This window comes from Episyrphus balteatus, chromosome 1 (assembly GCF_945859705.1).
Source record: "Episyrphus balteatus chromosome 1, idEpiBalt1.1, whole genome shotgun sequence".
Taxonomy (NCBI): domain Eukaryota; kingdom Metazoa; phylum Arthropoda; class Insecta; order Diptera; family Syrphidae; genus Episyrphus; species Episyrphus balteatus.
The window spans coordinates 141,217,494-141,240,876 of NC_079134.1; the positions used below are offsets into that span (position 1 = coordinate 141,217,494).

Consider the following 23,383-nt stretch of genomic DNA (forward strand, 5'->3'; position numbering starts at 1 on the left):
CGTATCTTTTAATCAAAACTTGTTTCGGGTCTTTTATCCGAAAATATCTGCTTTCGAATGAAAAAAAAATATTTCGATTGCAAATAATTCAACAACCCGAACTCCTACAAACTCTTGGTTTTCATTTATCAATAGAGTCTAAAGAGTCCTTTCTTTTGATGTCTCATTCCATGGATTTGGAGAAAATTTTTGAAAATTCCGAATTTTTAGACAAGGGGTACCCCTTGGATAATTTTCGAAAATCTTTAAAAAATAAAATTGTAATATTAGCTGAATGCATGGGCCTGTTAATTGTGATAACGTATCTTTTAATCAAAACTTGTTTCGGGTCTTTTATCCGAAAATATCTGCTTCCGAATGAAAAAAAAATATTTCGATTGCAAATAATTGAACAACCCGAACTCCTACAAACTCTTGGTTTTCATTTATCAATAGAGTCTAAAGAGTCCTTTCTTTTGATGTCTCATTTGATGGATTTGGAGAAAATTTTTGAAAATTCAGAATTTTTAGACAAGGGGTACCCCTTGGATAATTTTCGAAAATCTCGAAAAAAAAAATTGTAATATTTTAAGCTAAATGCATAGGCCTGTTAATTGTGATAACGTATATTTTAACCAAAACTTGTTTCGGGTCTTTGATCCGAAAATATCTGCTTCCGAATGAAAAAAAATATTTCGATTGCAAATAATTGAACAACCCGAACTCCTACAAACTCTTGGTTTTCATTTATCAATAGAGTCTAAAGAGTCCTTTCTTTTGATGTCTCATTTGATGGATTTGGAGAAAATTTTTGAAAATTCCGAATTTTTAGACAAGGGGTACCCCTTGGATAATTTTCGAAAATCTTAAAAAAATAAAATTGTAATATTTTAAGCTAAATGCATAGGCCTGTTAATTGTGATAACGTATCTTTTAACCAAAACTTGTTTCGGGTCTTTGATCCGAAAATATCTGCTTCCGAATGAAAAAAAATATTTCGATTGCAAATAATTGAACAACCCGAACTCCTACAAACTCTTGGTTTTCATTTATCAATAGAGTCTAAAGAGTCCTTTCTTTTGATGTCTCATTTGATGGATTTGGAGAAAATTTTTGAAAATTAAGAATTTTTAGACAAGACCCCTTGGATAATTTTCGAAAATCTTTAAAAAATAAAATTGTAATATTAGCTGAATGCATGGGCCTGTTAATTGTGATAACGTATCTTTTAATCAAAACTTGTTTCGGGTCTTTTATCCGAAAATATCTGCTTCCGAATGAAAAAAAATATTTCGATTGCAAATAATTGAACAACCCGAACTCCTACAAACTCTTGGTTTTCAGTTATCAATAGAGTCTAAAGAGTCCTTTTTTTTTATGTCTCATTTGATGGATTTGGAGAAAATTTTTGAAAATTAAGAATTTTTAGACAAGGGGTACCCCTTGGATAATTTTCGAAAATCTTTAAAAAATAAAATTGTAATATTAGCTGAATGCATGGGCCTGTTAATTGTGATAACGTATCTTTTAATCAAAACTTGTTTCGGGTCTTTTATCCGAAAATATCTGCTTCCGAATGAAAAAAAATATTTCGATTGCAAATAATTGAACAACCCGAACTCCTACAAACTCTTGGTTTTCAGTTATCAATAGAGTCTAAAGAGTCCTTTTTTTTTATGTCTCATTTGATGGATTTGGAGAAAATTTTTGAAAATTAAGAATTTTTAGACAAGGGGTACCCCTTGGATAATTTTCGAAAATCTTTAAAAAATAAAATTGTAATATTAGCTTAATGCATGGGCCTGTTAATTGTGATAACGTATCTTTTAATCAAAACTTGTTTCGGGTCTTTTATCCGAAAATATCTGCTTCCGAATGAAAAAAAAATATTTCGATTGCAAATAATTCAACAACCCGAACTCCTACAAACTATTGGTTTTCAGTTATCAATAGAGTCTAAAGAGTCCTTTCTTTTGATGTCTCATTCCATGGATTTGGAGAAAATTTTTGAAAATTCCGAATTTTTAGACAAGGGGTACCCCTTGGATAATTTTCGAAAATCTTTAAAAAATAAAATTGTAATATTAGCTGAATGCATGGGCCTGTTAATTGTGATAACGTATCTTTTAACCAAAACTTGTTTCGGGTCTTTGATCCGAAAATATCTGCTTCCGAATGAAAAAAAAAATATTTCGATTAAAAATAATTCAACAACCCGAACTCCTACAAACTCTTGGTTTTCAGTTATCAATAGAGTCTAAAGAGTCCTTTCTTTTGATGTCTCATTCGATGAATTTGGAGAAAATTTTTGAAAATTCAGAATTTTTAGACAAGGGGTACCCCTTGGATAATTTTCGAAAATCTTTAAAAAATAAAATTGTAATATTAGCTGAATGCATGGGCCTGTTAATTGTGATAACGTATCTTTTAATCAAAACTTGTTTCGGGTCTTTTATCCGAAAATATCTGCTTCCGAATGAAAAAAAATATTTCGATTGCAAATAATTGAACAACCCGAACTCCTACAAACTCTTGGTTTTCATTTATCAATAGAGTCTAAAGAATCCTTTCTTTTGATGTCTCATTCGATGGATTTGCAGAAATTTTTTGAAAATTCAGAATTTTTAGACAAGGGGTACCCCTTGGATAATTTTCGAAAATCTTAAAAAAATAAAATTGTAATATATTAAGCTAAATGCATAGGCCTGTTAATTGTGATAACGTATCTTTTAACCAAAACTTGTTTCGGGTCTTTGATCCGAAAATATCTGCTTCCGAATGAAAAAAAATTTATATTTCGATTGCAAATAATTGAACAACCCGAACTCCTACAAACTCTTGGTTTTTAGTTATGAATAGAGTCTAAGAACTTTTTCGCATCACTGAGGAATAATAAAACACTTTAACATTTTTCGATGATTAAATCGAAGTTATCTAAGGTCTTCTAACAAAAATTAAATTTCTCCAATCTATTCTCTCCTTGACTTTATGTATCTATCTTTACCTATACATTTAATCCTAAAAGCTAAACGATACTTTATTGCTTAACATTACGTTTCAACTTTAAAATAGAAAGTCATTACGATGATTATTTCCGAAGATTCGTGCCTTCAAGGTTCAAGAATAATTTCGTTTATAACTAAAATATAGGTCACGTGGGTTAATAATAGTCTGATTGTGATAATCTTGTTACAGAACTTTCCAATCTGTTTATTTCCGACTAAATACATAGAAGAACCCAAGCAAAAAAAAAAGCTAAAAACAATTACAATTTTTCTTAATGCTTAAACTTTTTCTGCCTCTCACATAAAGTGTCATTACTTTTTATTGTGTCGGTAACCGAAAAGAAGAACTTTTTCCACTTATTCATATCATAACGAACGCAAAAACCATATTTCGGTCGATGTGAAAATGTTCTTCTGCTGTGCTTTTCGCAAAACATTTAATATGAATCTATATCATTTAATTATCAAGGGAAATCCACATAGAATTGGTTGGTTGGTTAGGTTCTAGGTTGTTTGGTTTTTGGCAAAAAAAAACTTTTCTCATCGAATTAATTCATTTCCCATTCCCATTTGGTTATAGCGACTTTGTTTTGGCAAAAAACATTATTATAATTATTTTTAATAAACAAAAAGAAAAACGCAAAAAAAAAAAAAAATAAAATCAAAAAGTATCTTTCAAGATTTTCCAGCGTGAATCCCTTAAGTCCTATAATAATGTTAACAAATTAAAAAGTCTTAATCTAAATTATGACAAAAGGAACAAACAAAAAGTAGCAGAGCGGTGTTAGTAGAAATGGAGAATTATGCAACAAAAAAAAGTTTACTTTTTATTCGGCTTAAAGGCAACACATTTCAGTTAAAAAAAAAAAGTTAAAAAAAACCGTTTGCTTCCGATTTGGCTTTACACATTATTGCAAGGAAAAAGAAAAAATATTCGGCTTTTGTTCGGATTAACTTTCGAGATATTTGATTTGTTTTTTTTTTTTTTACATTTTTTTTTTGTTTTGTTTATCCAAACGTGCGTTGCGACATTGTTGTTGATATTGTCGTCTTTCAAAAATACAGAGTCATTGGGGAACGGAAAAGAATCCTTTTTTTTACAAGAATTCTCCTTGGGGAGCCAAAGAGTTTCACTTTAATAGAATTTCATGCAATTGAAAAGCAAATAAAAGACGAAAAAGGTACTTTATTTTGGGGAGTTTCTCTTCTCTCTTCTTTTATTTTGTTGAAAAAAAACTTTTTCACTTACCATAAATTACAATACAAAACGAAAGGAACAAGAATTACAACCGGAATCAAGGATGAGGACATGAAACGGTGCTGGATTTGTTTTTTTTTCTCCTAAAAGGATTGGAAAATCACAACAAAGAAAAAACATACAAACTCACAAAGAAAAAATAAAAACAATAGGATGGAAAAATTGAATAAAGCTAAAGGTTTTGTCTTCATGCAAGTGTGCAGAAAAATTAGAAACAATTTTAAGAAAACAAACAAAAATTAAAAATCTTACAGTCGTTTATAAAAAAAAAATGTTTTATAAAAAGAATTTATACAAATTTCTAATTTATATTAAAATATTATGCATCGAAAAATAAAAATAAAATTTCAAAAAAAAAAAAATCATTGGTCCGTTTTTAAAACAAAATTGATTTTTAAAAAATTCTCTAGAGCGAAAGTTAAAATTTAATTTGAAGCCAAATGACCAAAATGGCCCTATTTTTAACCGACTTTCAAAAAAATGGAGGTTATCAGTTTGTCTGTACTTTTTTTTTTTTGTATTTTTGTTAACTCATAATTTTGGACTTTGTGAACCAATTTTGATTCAATTTGGTGTGGTCCCATTTCATTTTAATTCGGAGTGAATTCCAGTTCGTGTTGTTATTGTTACAAACTACGAGTCTTGCATCAAAATAGCTTTCTTTTTCTGCTAAAGATGTAACATGTTTCGTGGAAAAGTTTTTTGAAACATGATCATTGTATTAAAATCCTCGCTGAATGGCTTATTACCAATTATATAATCTTCATTATTTCGGGAATTTTCTGAATTTTCACCATCGACCAAATTGGTTTCTTTATTTTTATTTTTTCATCGTACAGCTTTCCGTAATAGCAAAAATGTACACGGATAACAATTCTGTCGTAGCTTTTAAGAGAACCTTTGGGATTAGGCCTTTTTCAATACCGAAAAAAATTGTTTTCAATATTTTTTTATTTTATTACACAGTTTTTAAATAATTTTTTTTTTAAGATTTAAGGTTTTTAAAACAAAAATATTAAAATTTTGTAATATTGTTTTAATAACCTTATTTTTAATACAAAAGTATTAAAATATCTACATATACTATAAGTGAATTTAAAATTAATTCCTATAGCCACCTAAATTATAACTTTATATTTGTTAGAATTGAAATTAAAAAACCGACTTTTTTTTCTAACTACAAGAAAATTAAATTTTATTCAAACTGTATTAAAAATCTCAAAGTCAGCAGTAGCCATTTTAAAAAACAAATATATTTCGTAACCTGAAAAAATATTTTTTTTTTTAAATTGAATTTTTTTTTCATCAAACGGTAGAGGAGTCTTATAATGAAATTGCGCTTGAGAAGAAGTATAGCGACTTCTTGGATTTGAGAAAACACAAGTTTAAGTCAATTACTCAGCTAGCTATTTTTAGTTTTTGATAAAAGTAAATAAATTTTTTTCTTTGACCAATTTTTTCGAGTTGTGTAACATTAAAATAATATTTCTTGTCATAGCTAAAACGTAATACCCTTTTTGAGTATAGATTTCAATCTCACCGTAATATGGGGGTGTTTTTATATGTTTATATGGGTAATATCTTAAAACTGGGTAAGTGTTATGTTAAAAAAAAAAAGAATAAGGCCCAATTTATTCACACTCCATTAAATTTAAAGTCTCCATTAAAAATTAGAAATCTGTCAAATCGCATACAAATTTTAAAATTTCCCGTTTTTAATGACGGCTTTAAATTTAATGGAGAGTGAATAAATTGGGCCTAAATATTTGAATTTGCTTTCCATTAAAAATTAAAAAAATATTTTGTGTAAAAAATAAAAAAAAAATAATAAAATGCACGACATGCTCTTAGAGTTGAAGTTGCTTAAATTTTTAAGATTTTTTATTTGGTAAATATAGGTACAAAAAAAAAAAAATAAATAAATTAAAAACATAGAATTTGTTTTTCAAAGCAATAAAACAAAATCTGGAATAAAATTGCCCTCCAAAAAAAAATCAAAATCGTTAGAGCCGTATTTAAAAAAAAAACCACTTTTTTTTTAAATACATAATTAAAAAAAAAAATTTAAAATATAATTATATATTATGCTATTTTGTAGAAATCACTAGTCAAAATCTAAAAACAAAATTTCAAAAAATTAAATGTCTGATTTTCGAAAATTTGATTTTTCAAAAAAAAAAAAATATCAAAAATTTTTTTTTAAATCCAAAAAGTAATTTTTTCAAAATTGGTAAATATTGTTTTTTTTTATTTCAAATGCATTTTTTTTATTGGTATTTTCACGAAATTGTTGACGAGTTCGGGCCGAAGAACATTTTCTTCGAGGTGAATTGACCAAAATTCCGATTAATCTTCCTAAATTGAAACGAAAAATAAATTGCTGCAGCAGCAATTGAAAATTTGAGGCAAGAAAAGAGGATATCAATTTGTTCAGAAGAAATTGGATGAATTAATTCATTCTGGTGCGATGACTCAAACAATTTTCTATATGAGGACGAAAACTTTGTTGTGAGCAAATGGAAGAGCATATATAAGATAAGTTTTTAATCTCACTGAAACTGAAAAACAATACAGACAATTCAATGATGTATTTGTCATCAGTTTTGACCATAAAACTTAATAATCACAAATGGAATGTTTTCTCACAGGAAAACCATTCAATTTAAATTTCATTTTAATTTATTGCAATTTGGAAAATAGTTTTGAAAAAATAACTGTTTTAAAAAGAGTTTGCATATTTTTTTTAAATAGACAACCCCATTCCACAAGATCCGGGACTGATTTTGTACTTTTGTTGTAAAATAGGGAATTAATTTCTTGAAATGTTGGTGGTATAATGGAAAAAGGAGTGAAACACTCTATGTACGTTGTTGGTTGTGGCGTTACGACAACAATGACAACGTGACGGTAGCGGTGAATGATATAGCAAAAGGGCAAACAAAAAATTGTGAAGTTATACCATAGCAGCAACAGAAATTTAGGCATAACAAATTACATCAAATTACTTTAAAACGAAATGCGCTACCAACAGCGCAACGTATTTTCGTTTTAAGTAATAAATGAGATTTTGCTGTTTTTGTTGCCAAAATTAATGCAAATTTATGGCAATAAATTTTTTTAATAAGAAATTAGCTGTAACTGGTTTACATTTACAGGAAATAGATTATTATTATTTTTTTTTTTGTTATTTGAAAGGGTTGATACTTCATTTTTAATGAGCGACAAAAAATGTATAACTTTTTGAAGGACTTTAAATGAATTATTGAAGTGTTTTGTATTATTTATGTTGAAATTTTTTCAAGTGCATACAAAAATGTTGGCAACCAAAAATAAAAACTCAAGTGATTAATTACGGGTAGGAAAAATCAATTTCCGAGTTATTGTAATAATTACGATGAATTTATATTTCCTCTAATTGACTGATAGCTACGAGGTAATAGATGTTGAAGAATTTTAAAAAGCATGTACACGAATACCTAATCACCAGTTAAGAATGGAAATGCAATGTCAAAATATAGTTAAAGTGGACTTCGATGAAGAGTTGGTGGTTAATGTGGGCCACTGTGGCGTACGTTTAACATTTTTACTTGCTCTATAAACAAGTAGGTACTTATTGATTTCGTGAGGTTTTATCAAAACCAACATAACGATAATGTAGAAGTCCAAAAAAGTGGGTCTCTCAATTCCGTTTATGCGTCTAAGCGTCTGTGGGTACACATTTAGACAGCCTAAGCGGGTGGATGGATTTTCTTCTTTGGGACAGATGATTTTTATAGAATTCTGGAAGTTGTTTTTATTTTGTTTTTGGTTTTTATATGTATCTCGCTTAAAAAGCGTACCTCCATACAATTTTTTTAAATTTGAACCAATTATCTCGAAAACGGGTCTAACGATTTTGATTAAACTTTGCACACGTACCTAATATTCAAAGCAATTGCAATAAAACTTTTAGTTTTTTCTCAAAAATGTCAAATAACAAAACATTTTTTTTTTTTCATTTAACAAAATTATGCCCTAAATGTCGACTCTTCCCCAACATCAATTTTTTTTTAAAATTTATATAGAGCCAGCTTTTAAAATCTACATATAAACTAAAATAAAAGTGCTTTGAACTGCAAGTACGTGCGAACCAGTCGTGCATTTTATTTTTATTTCATAGAAAGACAAGAAAAAAAATTTCTTGCATAACAAAGAATTTTTAGAAATTTTTTGTAAATCGTTGGAGATGTTTTTTTTTTTTTTGAAAAATGTTTTTTTTTAATACAAAAAATTCAAAAAAAAAGGGGACTGCCATTTTAAAGAAAATTTTAACTGTTCCGTAAAAACAAAGTTTTAATGGAATTAATTGATTCGTTTTAAAAAAATTGATTTTTCAAAAAAAATTGAAACTTTCTTTAAATATACAAAATATTTTTTTTTTAAATATTTTTCTTAATTTTAAAATTTTTGTACAAAATTCTTTGTTGAAAACGGTAAACTCGAAAAAAAAACGGAATTTTAAAAGTACGACCTCATTTTGGTGCAAAAACATAAAATTTCAATTTCGATATTTTGGGTTTGTGCTGTTTTTAAAAATAAAATGTAGAACTGGATTGCACGAACTTGTTCTTAGAACTCCTTTTTTACAAAAAATTTTTAAATGTATCATAAAAAATATAAAAAATTTCCTTCCAACAAAAAAAAAACAACATTTTAAATGAAGTTGACCTCAAAAAGAGGAATGTACTTTAATTTCCTTTATTTCCTTTATTAAGATGCATTTTTAGGCAAAACAGGTTTCCAAAATCGTTACAGTCGTTTTTTTTTAATACTATTTAAAAAAATATATAAAGTTGGTCTGCCAACTAAAACGAAAACTTAAAAAACTCAATGTAGGTACTGTTTTCGAAAATTTCATTTTTCAAAAAAAAAGTAATCAAAATGTTTTCTAAAATAAAAAAATTACATATTTTTTTTTCAAATAATTTGTTAGTGAATTATGCCAAAAAATGCAACAAAAAAAATTCGTTAAAATTGAACACGTTTGTTATTTGAGAGATAATAAAAAAAAAAACTTTTTTTATAAAGGTAAAGAGATTGATCAAACAAATCGTAGGAGTCGTTTTAGAGTAATTTTTCCGAAATTGATATTTGACATGTATTCTCATTTATTGGTTCAAAAAATTGGTCCATAAGAAAATAGAATAGGATATAACCTTACTCCTGGTATCTTTTACTTTATTTCTGAAATATTTAACTTTAATTCTTGTATATTTTACTATTATTATGATTAAACTTACTGGAAGTTAAGTTATCCTTGTGATGAAGCATATTTAAATATTAGGAGATAGATAAAATAATATCACTTTACTTAACATAAGAAGTATTAAAATTATTTTTTCTTAAATATTTTCAACTAAAATCCTTAAAAATACAGAGGAATCTCAAAAGATTCCAAATAATTTTTGACAAAAATAAATACCAACAAAAAACAAAAGCTATAAGACTTAACATATATATACGAACTATCTATACGAACAGAAAAATAAATATCCTTTCATTTCTAGAATATCCTTTCAAGTTCAATTTCACTTATTCACATTCCCATTTTATCATTATTTCAGGTTTCATGGATCAGAAAACGTGATTTGCACATCCTTACGGCTGGTTCCACAACATACACATCTGACCAGAGATTTCAGGTAAGAAAAAAATCCCTACATACAACATACATATAATAGATATACTACAAGGAAGTAAAAATCCTTACCAGAGCCAATGTCCGGTCAGGTTTAAATCTTGATGCTTTTATCAGAAACGAAACGAATGAATAAACTTAACCAAATCAATCTGCATGCTTGAAAACACATTTCTATTTCTATTTTCTTTTTCTTCTCTTTAAGTATTTCGTCCTTCGTCCTTTTCTATACGATAGATAGAATGTTAAGTTTTTTTTATTTATTTATTTTTCCATTCTCAATGTCTCAGGATCAAACTAGAAGAAGATGTTGAGATTTTGTGTCCTTCATCACACAACATTGCATGCACATAACATAATATTCTATTTTCTACAAAAAAAATAGAAAAACTATCTCATAAAGTTTGCAGCACACTTTAAGGCCAAAAGTAGTGCGAGATGCTATTTATTTTCGTTGAGTTTCTTTTCTCTAGACTCAATTCAAGAATCAGCAGGACAACAACAACCACGACGACTACAATGATCAGAAAACGAACAACAAAAGCATATCCTTTAAATATGTCTGCTCTCTGCTGCGTGACTAAATATATAAATATCACGAAGCAGTTTGTTCGTGCAGCAATTCCAGGACCTATTGTGTAATGTTGATTTTTTTTTTTTTTTTCTAAAAGGACTTTTTTTTTATTTTATTGGCTTGAAGGTAGGATATAAATATATATATAATATGAGTGAAGGGAAGTCCTTTTTGGAATGCTTGATAAAAGCGTTTTTATTTTTATTTATTTTTTGTAGGTAGTGCGAGTATAACTTCCTTATTGCTATCTCTTCTTCTTCTGCTGTGTAAAGTAATTTGATTGTGTTTTGTTTTGTTTTGTTTTGTTGCAGGTGATACGACCGGAAAACTCAGGCAATTGGACACTGCAGATAAAGTATCCCCAGCCAAGGGATTCCGGTATTTACGAGTGCCAAATCAACACAGAGCCAAAAATGTCCTTGTCATACAATTTCAACGTCATTGGTAAGTGTTTATATACGTGTGGGGCGGGAGATTTTTTTTTTTTTTTTTTGTATCCTGTGTGTGTTCTTAAATTCTTGGCATTTTGAAGCTGTAAGTTACAAAAAAAACAAAAAAAAAAAACGGTAGGAAGAAGAATTTCTATTTCAAGGTGCTATCAGAGAACTATTTCACGTTTATCACATTCAGACTTTAAGGCTTTTTTTTTTTTTTGAAATTTTTTGCCTCATATCGGTTGATCCACCTCCTCCCCAAGTCCTGGCAAAGACAAGGCATCTTAATTAAATTTCCGGCTCATTTTTTGTTGAAGATAATATCTTGAAGCATCATCGTGACAAGTATGCTATTACTCCATCCTAAGGATTTTTCTTATTTTTTTTGTATTATTTTTTCTTGTCAGGACTCGTATCAGTAGAATTTTAAAATCACATGCAGTAAAAAGTTAGAATGAAAATTTCAATGTCAACATTATTTTCAGCTCTTTTAGCCAACACACAAGATATTCTATCTCCCTTTCTCTCTCGAACAAAAATCTTCTTGTATTTGTTGTGTGTTTGGAAATGCGCTTCTACACAAAAAGGACCTTACTTTAGCTAATGTATATAACATAGAAAAGCTAAATGGATATAAAATAGGATTATTTGTAATCTTGTACGATGAAAAGTCTAAGATTATAAAGAAGCTGAAAAGATGACCCTTAAATATATATAAGTCATAGTGAGAGAGAAAGAGAGAGGTCCTTGTCATGAATTACAGAGGAAAACATCACACAAACTTGATGTGTATAAACTCGTGTATAAAATATTAAAGTCAAGAATTTTCTTCTATAGAGGCTCAACATGATTTTTTTTTTATTCCTGTAATCTTTTAAAACAAAAAAAAAAAAAATAACAGATCCTTAAAATCTAAAAATCCTTTGAAAATGTTTCAAGATTTATAGTGATTTGGGTTTGGACAAATGTACTGTTTTGGTGAGTGACAGGTTGAAGGATTACAAATATGTGTTGTGTTATAGTAAAGTAGTACAAAAGTGTTGAGCATTTTATCTGCATGAGAGAAGTTTATTTTCAGCACTTTTATCTAAGTGTTTCTTTAGTATAAAATCTCTAAAAACGAAATTATATACATACTATGTGTTTTTGGAAGGATTTTCATGTTTTTTGATGTGGGGTTAAAATTCTCTGTGTCTGGAAAAGTTAATACCCAGAAATGGCTGTGTTTATGTTTTATGTGGGTTACTTATAAATTCCAGAGAGATAAGAATTTTGAGAAATTAGGTTCTAAGTGTATCACAAGATAAGAGATAAATACAAAACAAAAGGGTTAAGTTGACTTAGATATTTATTTTTTAAGGTAAAAGGAAGTGAGTGGTTCAATTTATTTGAAAACAAAGAGCATATAGAAAATAATAATACCTACAACTTGTTCAACAAGGTTTAATAATTTTCAAGAACTACGTAACGTACATAGCTTTAAAATATAAGATTAACAAAAATTACTCAAAATGATTTTCCTTGATTTGGATTAATTAATATTTTATAAGGATTTGGAAAAGCAATTTATTGTTCTGAAGGATGTTTGTAAGTACATTTCAATTATATTTTAACTAGAATATTCATTGAATTCAAATAACTTTTCAAATAAACCTGTAAAATATTTTAGGCTAAGTCTCAAACTTACTTTGATGACAGATGTGATAGAAAATTTAATTGAAAAACACTAACTATTCAATATTCATTCATAGGATTGACTGAGAAAACTATTTTGGTTCTAAATTATAAATAGTGAAATCACTAGGTATTTTCTAAAGATGTTACTGTTACTTGCAATACAAATTCAGATTTCATAAAATTACTTCTAAAAATTTCTTAAGTGGAATAAAATGAATAGGAAATTTGTTATAGTTACTAAAAATTCTCCGATATAGCTCAACGAAAGTTTAGAGAAAAATTTATAATCTTCAACAATTAATCCCATTATTTAGTCGATAACCTGTTCAATAAGAAGGTATTTAAAATGAATTTTATGGCCCAGTTGTAAAAAAAAATATTTAAGAATTCAATCCAATTCAGATATTGTCGTGAATGTATTATTTAAAAATTTAATAAAAGCTTTTTTCTAGAGCGTTCAATTTAATACAAGAAAACGATTTAGTCTAGCCTTTTTGACAAATCTTTAAAAAATTAATGAAATTAAATAAGTAACTATCGTTCAAAAATTGTAGTGTTATTCTTTTCTTCAACTAGTTGAAATCAATCATTTAACTTTTTGCCTTGGCTTTCTAAAAAAATTTAATTTTTTTACCATCAGGTAGTTTTTACATGTAATTTTCAAGTTTTTTTTTTCATAGAGTAAAAAACCATGTAAAAAACATGCACAACACTGCGCTTCATCCAAAATGCTTCGATGAATACCACACAAAAACCAATTTTTTGTAAATATACGGGATCATATTAATAGTTCTTTCATAAGCTTTGACTTTTCTAAGAAAAACTGGTGTTTAATTTATTCATAGACAATTTAGACCCACTTCTAAACAAATCTCCTATAGCCCAGTCAAATTAAACATTTCAAATGCAAAATAAAACAAACAAAAGTAACTATCTCAAAATCGGTAAAGTCTTTGAATTTTTCAATTCGGTTTATTAATGCCTGAGATATGACCAATTGTTTATAATAAAAGATTAAAAGAGAGAGTGAGTTATAAACAATTGGTCATAGCTCTATAAAAGTTATAGAAAATAAAATTTTCGACAAGTTAGTTTTACGCGATATAATTTTTGTCAAAAATCAAAAATGGCCGAGTTATTCACTAAAACGTGTTTTATCTTTAATCCAAAATGTCGGCTTTGGCTCAAGGTCGATTTTCCCGAAAAACTGGTTTTAAGCTTTCAGTGGTTCCCTTTACCGTCGTATGAATAAAAATTGCACGATCTAATTTTTTCCATTTCAGCTTAATTTTTTGTACATCCCGACTGGAAACAAAATTTCTATTTTTCCTCTAAGAAGTCACCCAAAACTGTTAACTACCAACTTCGCTGCAGTAGTTTAGGCTGTAGCTCGAAGTATTTACAGAAGGACAGACAGACAAAATTACCGAATCCACTTTTTTTGGCATTCTCCATCATTGTTATGTCATGTTCTAAATTTGCCCTAAAAGTAAAAAACTTATAAAAAATGTTAACAGTACAATTAAAAAAAAAAAAAAAAAAAAAACAGAATACGACTAGCAGGGATATAAAAGAGAGGACGAAAACGCGTCAAATTCTTCTTTACCATAATGTTTTTATCGTGATTTCCATTACACAAAAATATATTGAATTTTTATGATAGGTAAACATTAAAGCTCTCAAAATTTTAAAAATTTTTAAATTATTTAACTGCATTAAAATAAAAATTTAAAACCATTTCCCTTATTCTAGAACAAAAAGTCAAAAAAAAAAAAAATAAATAAATAAACTCTACATTAGGGTGGGTCAAAATACAATTTTTTGGATTTTTAAAAAGGCTCAGTGATTAAAAGGTGCTAAATGGTTCGGTTAGCTTATAAGTAAAATTTCATTTCACTATTTTAAGCCTAAGTGCCTCCGGATTGTGGTTTCATTTTTGAAAAGAGCTGATTTTTGCCTAAAAATAAAAACCACATACGCTTTGCTTAATTTATTATGATCTCATTTCTTATACAAGCTAATTCAAGAGGATGTGCCAAAAAGCTTAAGCGTGTAGGTTGGGTCGGGACAAGAAAAAAAATCGTTTTGGAGGGGGTTAATATTCGCCCCCGTTTAGCCAACAGGGTTAATTTTCTGAAAAAAATGATTTAATTAGGAAAAAATATTATTAAAAATGAACCGTTATACCTACAACAACATGTTATACCTTTTTGTTGAGCTCTTTTTTTATTTTGCTTTCAAATAAAGCTGTTTTATAAAACAATTTTTGAAAAATTAATTTTCAAAATCAAAATTTTGAAAAAAAAATGTTTAAATTTGCGAACTAATTTTTTTTTTCAAAATTTATGTGATTAAGTACTATTTAAGTTTTCAAAATTCAATGCTTTTATTTGTTTTCAAGCAAAAACAGAAAACCGGATGCAAAAATGTTTTGTCGTTTTTGAGAAATTAAAAAAAAAAAAACAAAACTACATTTTTCTAAGACTTGTTAATTAATTTCTTTTATTATTTTTAAGGGGATACCACGCCTCCAAGGCAGAAAATCTGAAGTTTGAATATGTTTGCTTTGCATTAACTACAATTCTACCAAGTTTCAAGATTTTAGGGTATTCAGAAGTATACTTTTTAATAATTGATATTAATTCTACCAAAATGGGCGGTTACCACGCCCCCTGAATGTAAAATCTCAATTTTTCGATTTTTTTTCTTTGTATGTACTTCAAGATCCATGACCATAACAAGTTTGTATGAAATCTAGAAGTTTGCCATAATTTTGATCATTTGTTAGTTAGTATGTTAGTGAGTAAATCAGCTGCTCTTTTTGCGATTTTTGAAAGCCTTCTTCTCAGAAACTACTAATCCTACGTAGCTGAAAGTTTTTGAGGAGCTTGATTTGGACTATGTTAACAAATAAAACGAGTAAGAAATGTTTGACATTATTGAAACAAAAGTTAGAATGGTTCGAAAGCGGCTTGAGTTGTTTCCTAAGAAAGTAAGACCAAAGTTCATATAGAGAACTTGGCTGGGCAACCGGAGCAGAAGATAAAGTCTGATTATAACTAAACTTTATATTATTGTTCTATTTACAGTTTGGCACCTTTTCATCACTGTGCCCGTAAAAAAATTAGCAAAAAAAATTTCTCCATACATTTGTGACCCCAGCCTACTCTACATTCTAATTTTTTTATTCAATCACATATCAAAAGTTTGACTTTTTGGTTCATGGTTTTTGTTCTGTGGGAAACTAATTTGATCTGACTTTCATTGGATTTTTCTCTCTAAATCTAAGCCATTGTGATGGGTAAATTATAATTTTTGAACAACAACAACATCTTGAAGGTGCTACCACCAAGTGTTTATGGCTAGAGTAAATGTTAAAAATCATCAACTTTTTTATAAAGATTTATCTACTGTCCTCCTGATCCCGATTAATTTGGGAACAAAACCTAAATACTCCAAATATTTTTATTTTCTTCTCTATAACATAAATGGAACGCACAAAAAATTTTATATATCTAAGCTGATAACTATAAAACTTAAAAAAAAAAAAAAAAAAAAAATATCTAGAAAAGGTTTCAACTCGAACTCTCATCTATCTATATATTTTATTTATGTGTATTATAAAACCACATCCATTTTCGGAAAGTAGTTCAAGAAAAAACCACCGTAAATGTTCCACTTTGCACCCCAAAACCACGTGCAAGTGTATTACTCAGGGCAGGCCATCAGGCGTTTACAAACACATACCTACAAACAAACTTATAAGTATTATATGGACACAAGGGATGCGAAACGGAAAAAAAAGGCAGCAATGTGATTCCTGTGTGTTGTCTATGTGGCGCAAGCATTTTTCATTTTTCTAAAAGCACACTTTGCTTTTTTCCAACAAACCACATCGCCACACACGTCCTCCCTAACTTGCGTTCGAAAAACTGGAAGATAGTCATTGCCATCCCATTATAGTTCCATAGTTTTAGCCCCAAAAACCCAAGCTCAAACCTAAACCAAACCAAAACCCACCTCGTCGCAATCATTCAATAGAAAAAGTTACGACAAGGATTTATGCGGGACGAGTATGTGGCTTAAAAAAATGATTGCACTTGGCGCACATTCTCATTCTGATTCAGAGCATTTTTGCGAATTTACCTCTCTTTATTATTATTTTTATGTGCGAGGAATTTAGGTTTTTTTTGTTTGTGTTTTTTTTTTTTTTTTTTATTATTTAAGTCTTTTCTGTATTAAGGTTAAAAGTAAATATTGAAATGAATAATAAAAAGAGCATAAAAATAGTCGTTGCCAAAGGTTGATGGAGGTTGTTTTTTTTTTCAAATGAATAAAGTGCAAAACGCAGTGGGCTGGAATTAGATGTTAGTAATTTTTTTTGAGAAAAATTAGGATTTTTTAATCTTTTAATTCTTTAATGGAACATTTTTTATAAAAATGAAAAAAATATTAAAAACTGCATATCAGAGCCAACTCATCGGTGTGTAAATAAATATTTAGTCATTGTTGGCGAAGGCTTGCGAAACAACAAACATTCACTAATCTTTAATGAAAGAGAGTTATTTTTATATGACTTTTCTGTTTAAGGTTGACCTCAGAAGATTTTGCCATATAGATTATACGTTTTTGAATTGTTTTTCAACTGAAGTAACTAAACAGAAAGCGATTTTTTAGAACCTCAGACATTGCCAATACTGGACTTGTTCAATTTTCAACCGATTTTCATAAAAAATAAGTCATTTGATAAAAACTTAATATTGTTTCAAAAAATCGATGTTCAAGTGGAGAAAATGTGTAAAAAACACTACTATTAAAATTCTTGAGCTTATGAAGTTTAAGTTTTTAACTAAAACCATATATTTTATATATTGTTAGAAAGTTTTCTTGAAAAATAAAGTAGATTTGCAGTTTTAATATTTTAAATATACCCTACAAAATTCTGTAATTCTTCTAAAATACGCAGGAGCCAAAAACTAAGTTAAATAAAAAATTTGGCAGATAACTGCGTGTCATGTTATTTTTTTTTTTTTTTTTTTTTGCTCTCTAATAACATAAACATTATTTCAAACACCTTTCGTGCTGATTTTTGGTGAATTATTTCTCAAGCAACAAATTTCACGGTTTTGACATTTAAACGTCCATATATCTCAAGTTGCAGATTTTGTAAAATTTTTTGTTGTATGTGTGACTTTTATAATATATTAACAATATCTATCGATTTCAGTATCAATTTTTATTCTATCAATTTTTGGAAAGGAAATAGCGTTTTGATCCTTTTCTAGATTCAACTCCTGAATTTGGAAACACTCAACAAAATGAGCTTTAAAGTGTAGAAGCCCTATGCCTTGATAGGATGTCATTATGCAACCCATGCGCAAACTGTTTCTTTCTCAACTGGTATAAAGATGAAGGTAGGTCGTCCTAGGCAGGATCTTAGACTATAAAGAGTCTAATTTATTATTATCTTGAGTGAAAGGGTGTATATATATTTTTTTTTTTTTTTTTTTTTCAAGAAAAAATAAAGTTCAGATGACAAAAATGTTAACTCCATGAAAATTGATAAAAATGTTTCATTTGTGGTATCTAAACAAAGCTGGAATTTAGGCAGTCTTAAAAATATTTTTTTTTTTTTTGAAAATAAAGAAAATCCGCCAAAAGTGCGATAAAATCAAGTGTGGCTTCATTTTGAGAATCATTAAAAATGTTGTCTTTGTCATGAGAATTACGAGTATTCAATTTTTTTTTTTTTATGTCATTGGGTGTTTTTTTTTAAGATTTAGATGTGGCTCAATCAGCAAATCAACAATTATGTTACGTTTAAGATTGGAAGCAGTATAGATATCATGGTTATGAGGGTATTTGTGGTAGGTAAGGTACCTATTGAAAAAAAAAAAAAAAACAAAAGAATGGGCCAGTCCAATGAATTTTTTTTTATAATGTTGTATTTGAGATAGATATGAAGGATAAAGAGAATTCATGAAATAATTTTTGATGAAAAGGTATTTTTTTCAAAGAGGGAGTAGATTCTGTAATAAGTTCCAAAAAGCCAATGATTCGTGTAGTTCGTCTAAAATCTTGAGTATTTATTTTTGTTACATATCATTGTAGAGGCAATGAAACATTTTTATTTAATTGGGGTATTCACGATTCTATGCAAATGGTCTTGTATCGTTGTTAAAGTGCAAATGTGTAACATTTTCTTAAACTAAAAAAAAAATAAATAATACCTACAGATTTTGATTTTTTTTACACTTTTGCAATAGCCTAACCCTATTGCAAAAATAAAATACAATGGTGCAAAACTTGTCTTTTGTAGTTTTAGTAGTAGAAAAATAAAAGGAGATGGCACATTTTTCTATGGAGCTTGGGCCCAGTGTGTTCACTAACGAAATTGGTATCAAATGAAAGGTGACGGTAAGCACATTACGTGGGTAAAATATTTTCAAATTCGTTAGTGGGGTTTTGGATATATTTGAGTTTGAAGTTTCGGATTTCACAATCAAGATTTCAGCTAATTTTTCGAACAATTAATCGTAGAATGCGTAATAATGGGTGTACAGAAATAATATTGGTATCAAATAAAAGGTATTTCTCTTGTCTATAAATCTGTATCAAAAGTTTTTTTCTTTGTTAAAAAAAAATAATACATATTAGGTATTTACTTCTCAAAAGGTGATTTTTTTAAGCGAGGCATTTGGCACATCGAAATATCAAAATATTCAGTGGTGACATGCACTTTTTTTTTGTAATTTTTCGATAGCTTAATGTGTTACCTTTAATTCTATATATAAAATAGTTCTATAAAACATACAAAAACCTTAGGTATAATAAGCAAAATACACAAAAACGCGCTGAAATATGCCTATTAAATAATAAGAATAGAAACTATAGTTCAGTCAATGGGGAAAAATCTGGAAAAAGCTATGACGTGAGCTAAGTTTGAATGCAGTATTGAAGAGGGGTTTATCCCAAGTACAAATCTCAGATTGCGTATTGTTTGGTCTTGTGGGGCGACCGCCATTTTGAAAAACGCATTTGTCTCAATATCTCGAGAACGACTGGTCGGATAGAAAACTAGAGAGGACTTTTTAGATTGGAAATTAGTTAATCTTTCTTTTTCTAGTACATCATTTTTCTCTAGGAGTTATAATTTCAGAGTTACACTACCGAAAATTGTGTGTTTTTTGATATTTTAAATATTTTAAACAACCCTTAGAGTTAAGTGCGGAATTACTGAGAATGAGATACTTTGCGGTTCTGTTACTCTGAAAGTATAACTCCTAGAGAAAAATGATGTACTAGAAAAAGAAAGATTAACTAATTTCCAATCTAAAAAGTCCTTTCTACGCATTCTACGATTAATTGATCGCAAAAATAGCTGAAATCTTGATTTTGAAATCCGAAACTTCAAACTCAAATATCTCCAAAACCCCACTAACGAATTTGAAAATATTTTACCCACGTAATGTGCTTACCGTCACCTTTCATTTGATACCCATTTCGTAAGTGAACACACTGGGCCCAAAAATGTGCCATCTCCTTTAGCAATTTTACACCTTTTTGTTCCACCGGATCGTAAATACCCCTGATATGATATATGATTTTGAGGTACATATATATCATGTAAAAAGTTATTAGACTCTTTATGAATAGTCTTTTACTTAAAGAGCATGGGTCAAAATATTACCAATTATTCTTTGAAAATAATTGGCAGGCTGAAGAAATTTTGTATGGACGTTTTATGCTACAGAAAAAAATAATAAAATATGGCCCTTCAAAATATTTCTGGTTAAAGGGTGTTTTTTTTAGTCAGAAAGAACACTTTTGAAATGATATTATTGTACAATATATACAATTTATGCATTTTTTACCTGGGCCATAGGGCAAGTACATATTTGTTTAGTTTTCATAAAAAAACTTAAAGAACTTTCTTTTTTTTTCATTGAATGTTTATGGAATCAAATTAATAGTATTATTAATATAATATATCCATTATTTTAAAATATTGGACCACTTAATATTATACCTAGGAGAATGTTCATATATGACTCTCCTAATAATCACAAATTTTTATTACAACCCAAGAATATTTCTGAGTATTCCATAAATAATATCGTCGCTTTCAAGGCAAAAATGCATAGGTCGAAATTTGTCATTTTTTAGTTAAGAGCACAGAATTGATTTAAAAAAAAAAACAATTTTTTGTGTAATCAGAGCTCTTCTACTTCTTCTAGTTCCCAAGTTTTGAAAAAGTGCCGCTGACCGCTGTTGACTTTCACAAATATCCCTGTCATTTTGTATACATTAATGGCACTTCTTCAGCTATGCTGTTATCGTAGATAAGATTCGTTTTGTGTTTTCGAAGAAAACGGCATAACTAAGAAAATGTAAAATAGTAAAAGAGCAACCCGGTAAGATTTTTCATCATTTCGGCAATTTTTACTTGCGATATAGGTACTATAAAAAAAAAACTCGAGATAACAATTTTACATGACATTACGATGATGGAGAATGCCAAAAAAGTGGGTCCGGCAATTCTGTCTGTCTGTCCGTCTGTCTGTCTGTCTGTCTGTATGTACCTCGAGCTACAGCCTAAACTATTCGAGTGATTTTGTTCAAACTTGGTAGTTAAGAGTTTTGGGTGATTCCCTAGAGGAAAAATTGAAATTTTTTTTTTAGGACCAAAACTAACGGTACCTGTCATATAACGGAAATAGAAAAGTAAATTTTTTTCAAAAACGGCTCTAACGATTATCATTAAAATTTTTGAGTGTAGTAGTACACATAAGAGCCAACTTTCTAAATAAAAAAAATATTTTTTTTACCGTTATTAACGGTACCTGTCATATAACGGTTTTTTTGATTTATGAATATCTCGTTCACGAATATCCCGATTTAAACGAAAATTTTTATGCAAAATCGTTTAGGTAAAGGTAATGTTAAAAATTTAGAAAATTTTCAAAAAACTCATTTTTGGATTTTTAAAAAATATTTCAAAATTTTTTTTTGAAAAATCAATTTTTTGAAAACGTGTTTATAAAAAATTTTGAAATTTCGTTTTTATGCGTAAATAAATTATTACTTCAAAATGGCATACCAACTTTTTTTTGAAAAATGTTAGAAAATTTTTATATTATAAAAAATTATTTTTTTAAAAAATGGCTCTAACGATTTTCGAAAAAATTTTTCTAAAAATTCCCTTTTATACAAGAAGTAAACTGGCATACTTGGTTTCTTGTGAGAGATCATTTAAAACGATATTTAATTAATTATAAATATCAAATTTTAAAATTTCTTAATTTTCTTGAATAAAAAGCTTTAACATTAGAGTAACTTAAAGCATAAGAGCAAGTACGTGCGACCCCAGTCGTGCATTTTATTTTTTTTTTCGCTTCATACGGTTCATGAGTCTGGTTCTGTAACTGAGTTAAAAATAGGATTAAATAAGTTTTTGTTTATGTTTCGTATACCTAAGCAAGAATAAGCTCATTTTTTGTATCTTTTTCGTTATTAAATAAATCAGAAAAAACAATGCCGAAAAACGGCATACCTAACTAAAAACTAATTTTTTTAAATATTGCGTTTTCTATAAAACTTAATATACCATCTCATAGCAAAGAAAAAATGCAATTTTTCAGTTTATATAACTTTTGTTTTTGTTATTTTATTAACAACGAAAATAATTTTTTAATGATTCAAAAATCTTTAAATATCTCTCTTGAAAATTAGCAAATTTTGATTTATTCCACTATGCCGTGAAAGCGACGAAATATTTTTGACCTTGAAATTGTTTCAAAAACTGGTAAGATTTTCTTACTGAAATTTATGTACAGTAAAATTGTTGCAGGTCTTATCTTTACAAGTTCCATAAAAGTTAAGAAGTCTAGATGTAGTAACACTTTAACTTACTAATTTTACTGCCTGATGAGACATTAAATTAATTTAAACTTTTTTGGTACCTACATAACTTTTTTTTGTTGAAAAATCTTAATTGAATTTTTTTTTTCTGACCTTGGTTTGCAAATCTTTTAAAAACTATAACGTCATCATGAAAAAAAAAATGAACGAGAAAAAAGTTTGAATAAAACCGTATTAAAAAAAAATCATGTGTAAGATAGGTACCTACTGTTACGCAAAAAAATTAAAATTTTTCAAGTTATATCTCTTTTGGTGCGAGTAAAACTTACGTTTGAGCAAGCATGTTGAAACTATAGAATTGTTTTCTTATTTTATCGAAATTTCAATTTCCATTTGTGATACCTACGTAGAAATTATTTCTGTTTGTTTCTTTTTTGTTATTATTAAATAAATTCTATTTGTTAACCCATTCAGGTCCATTTTGTTTTTTTTTTGTTTTATTTTTTTTTTTTTTTTATTTTTTTTTTCTCTTTGGTACACTGGGGTGTATGCGTGTTTTTTTTTGTCATATAGCGAGTACGGTTTAAAAAAAAATTTGATTCGTACATTTCTTTTTAGAGCAATATCCTTTCACCCATATCTTCTTTAAAATTTAACTTGCAACCCGCATCTTGCAACTTTATTAAAATCGATTGGGAAAATAATAAATATCAACTGGTAACCTAGAATCGTTCTCGTGGAGACAAGCTGTGACACTTTCGGAGCGCACACATAATTTAAAATCGAACTTTCTTATCCAAAGTGATGTGGTAGTGTATGTGTGTGTTTGTGTGTGGACTAACATTCTCCATATAAACTCTAGCAGGCACAGGATGTGAATGTTCATTATGATGTTTGCACATTCATTTATTTTCTGAG

General features: G+C 28.3%; 1 protein-coding gene across 1 annotated transcript in view; it reads left to right on the forward strand.

The window, feature by feature from the left end:
- The window catches only part of LOC129907186 (zwei Ig domain protein zig-8), a 306,807-nt gene that overhangs the window by 226,403 nt on the left and 57,021 nt on the right, over positions 1-23,383 (forward strand). Inside the window, exons 3-4 of the mRNA XM_055983283.1 lie at positions 9,846-9,923; positions 10,805-10,937. Coding sequence (XP_055839258.1) covers positions 9,846-9,923; positions 10,805-10,937 — 211 coding nt within the window. The remainder of the gene's footprint in view (positions 1-9,845; positions 9,924-10,804; positions 10,938-23,383) is intronic.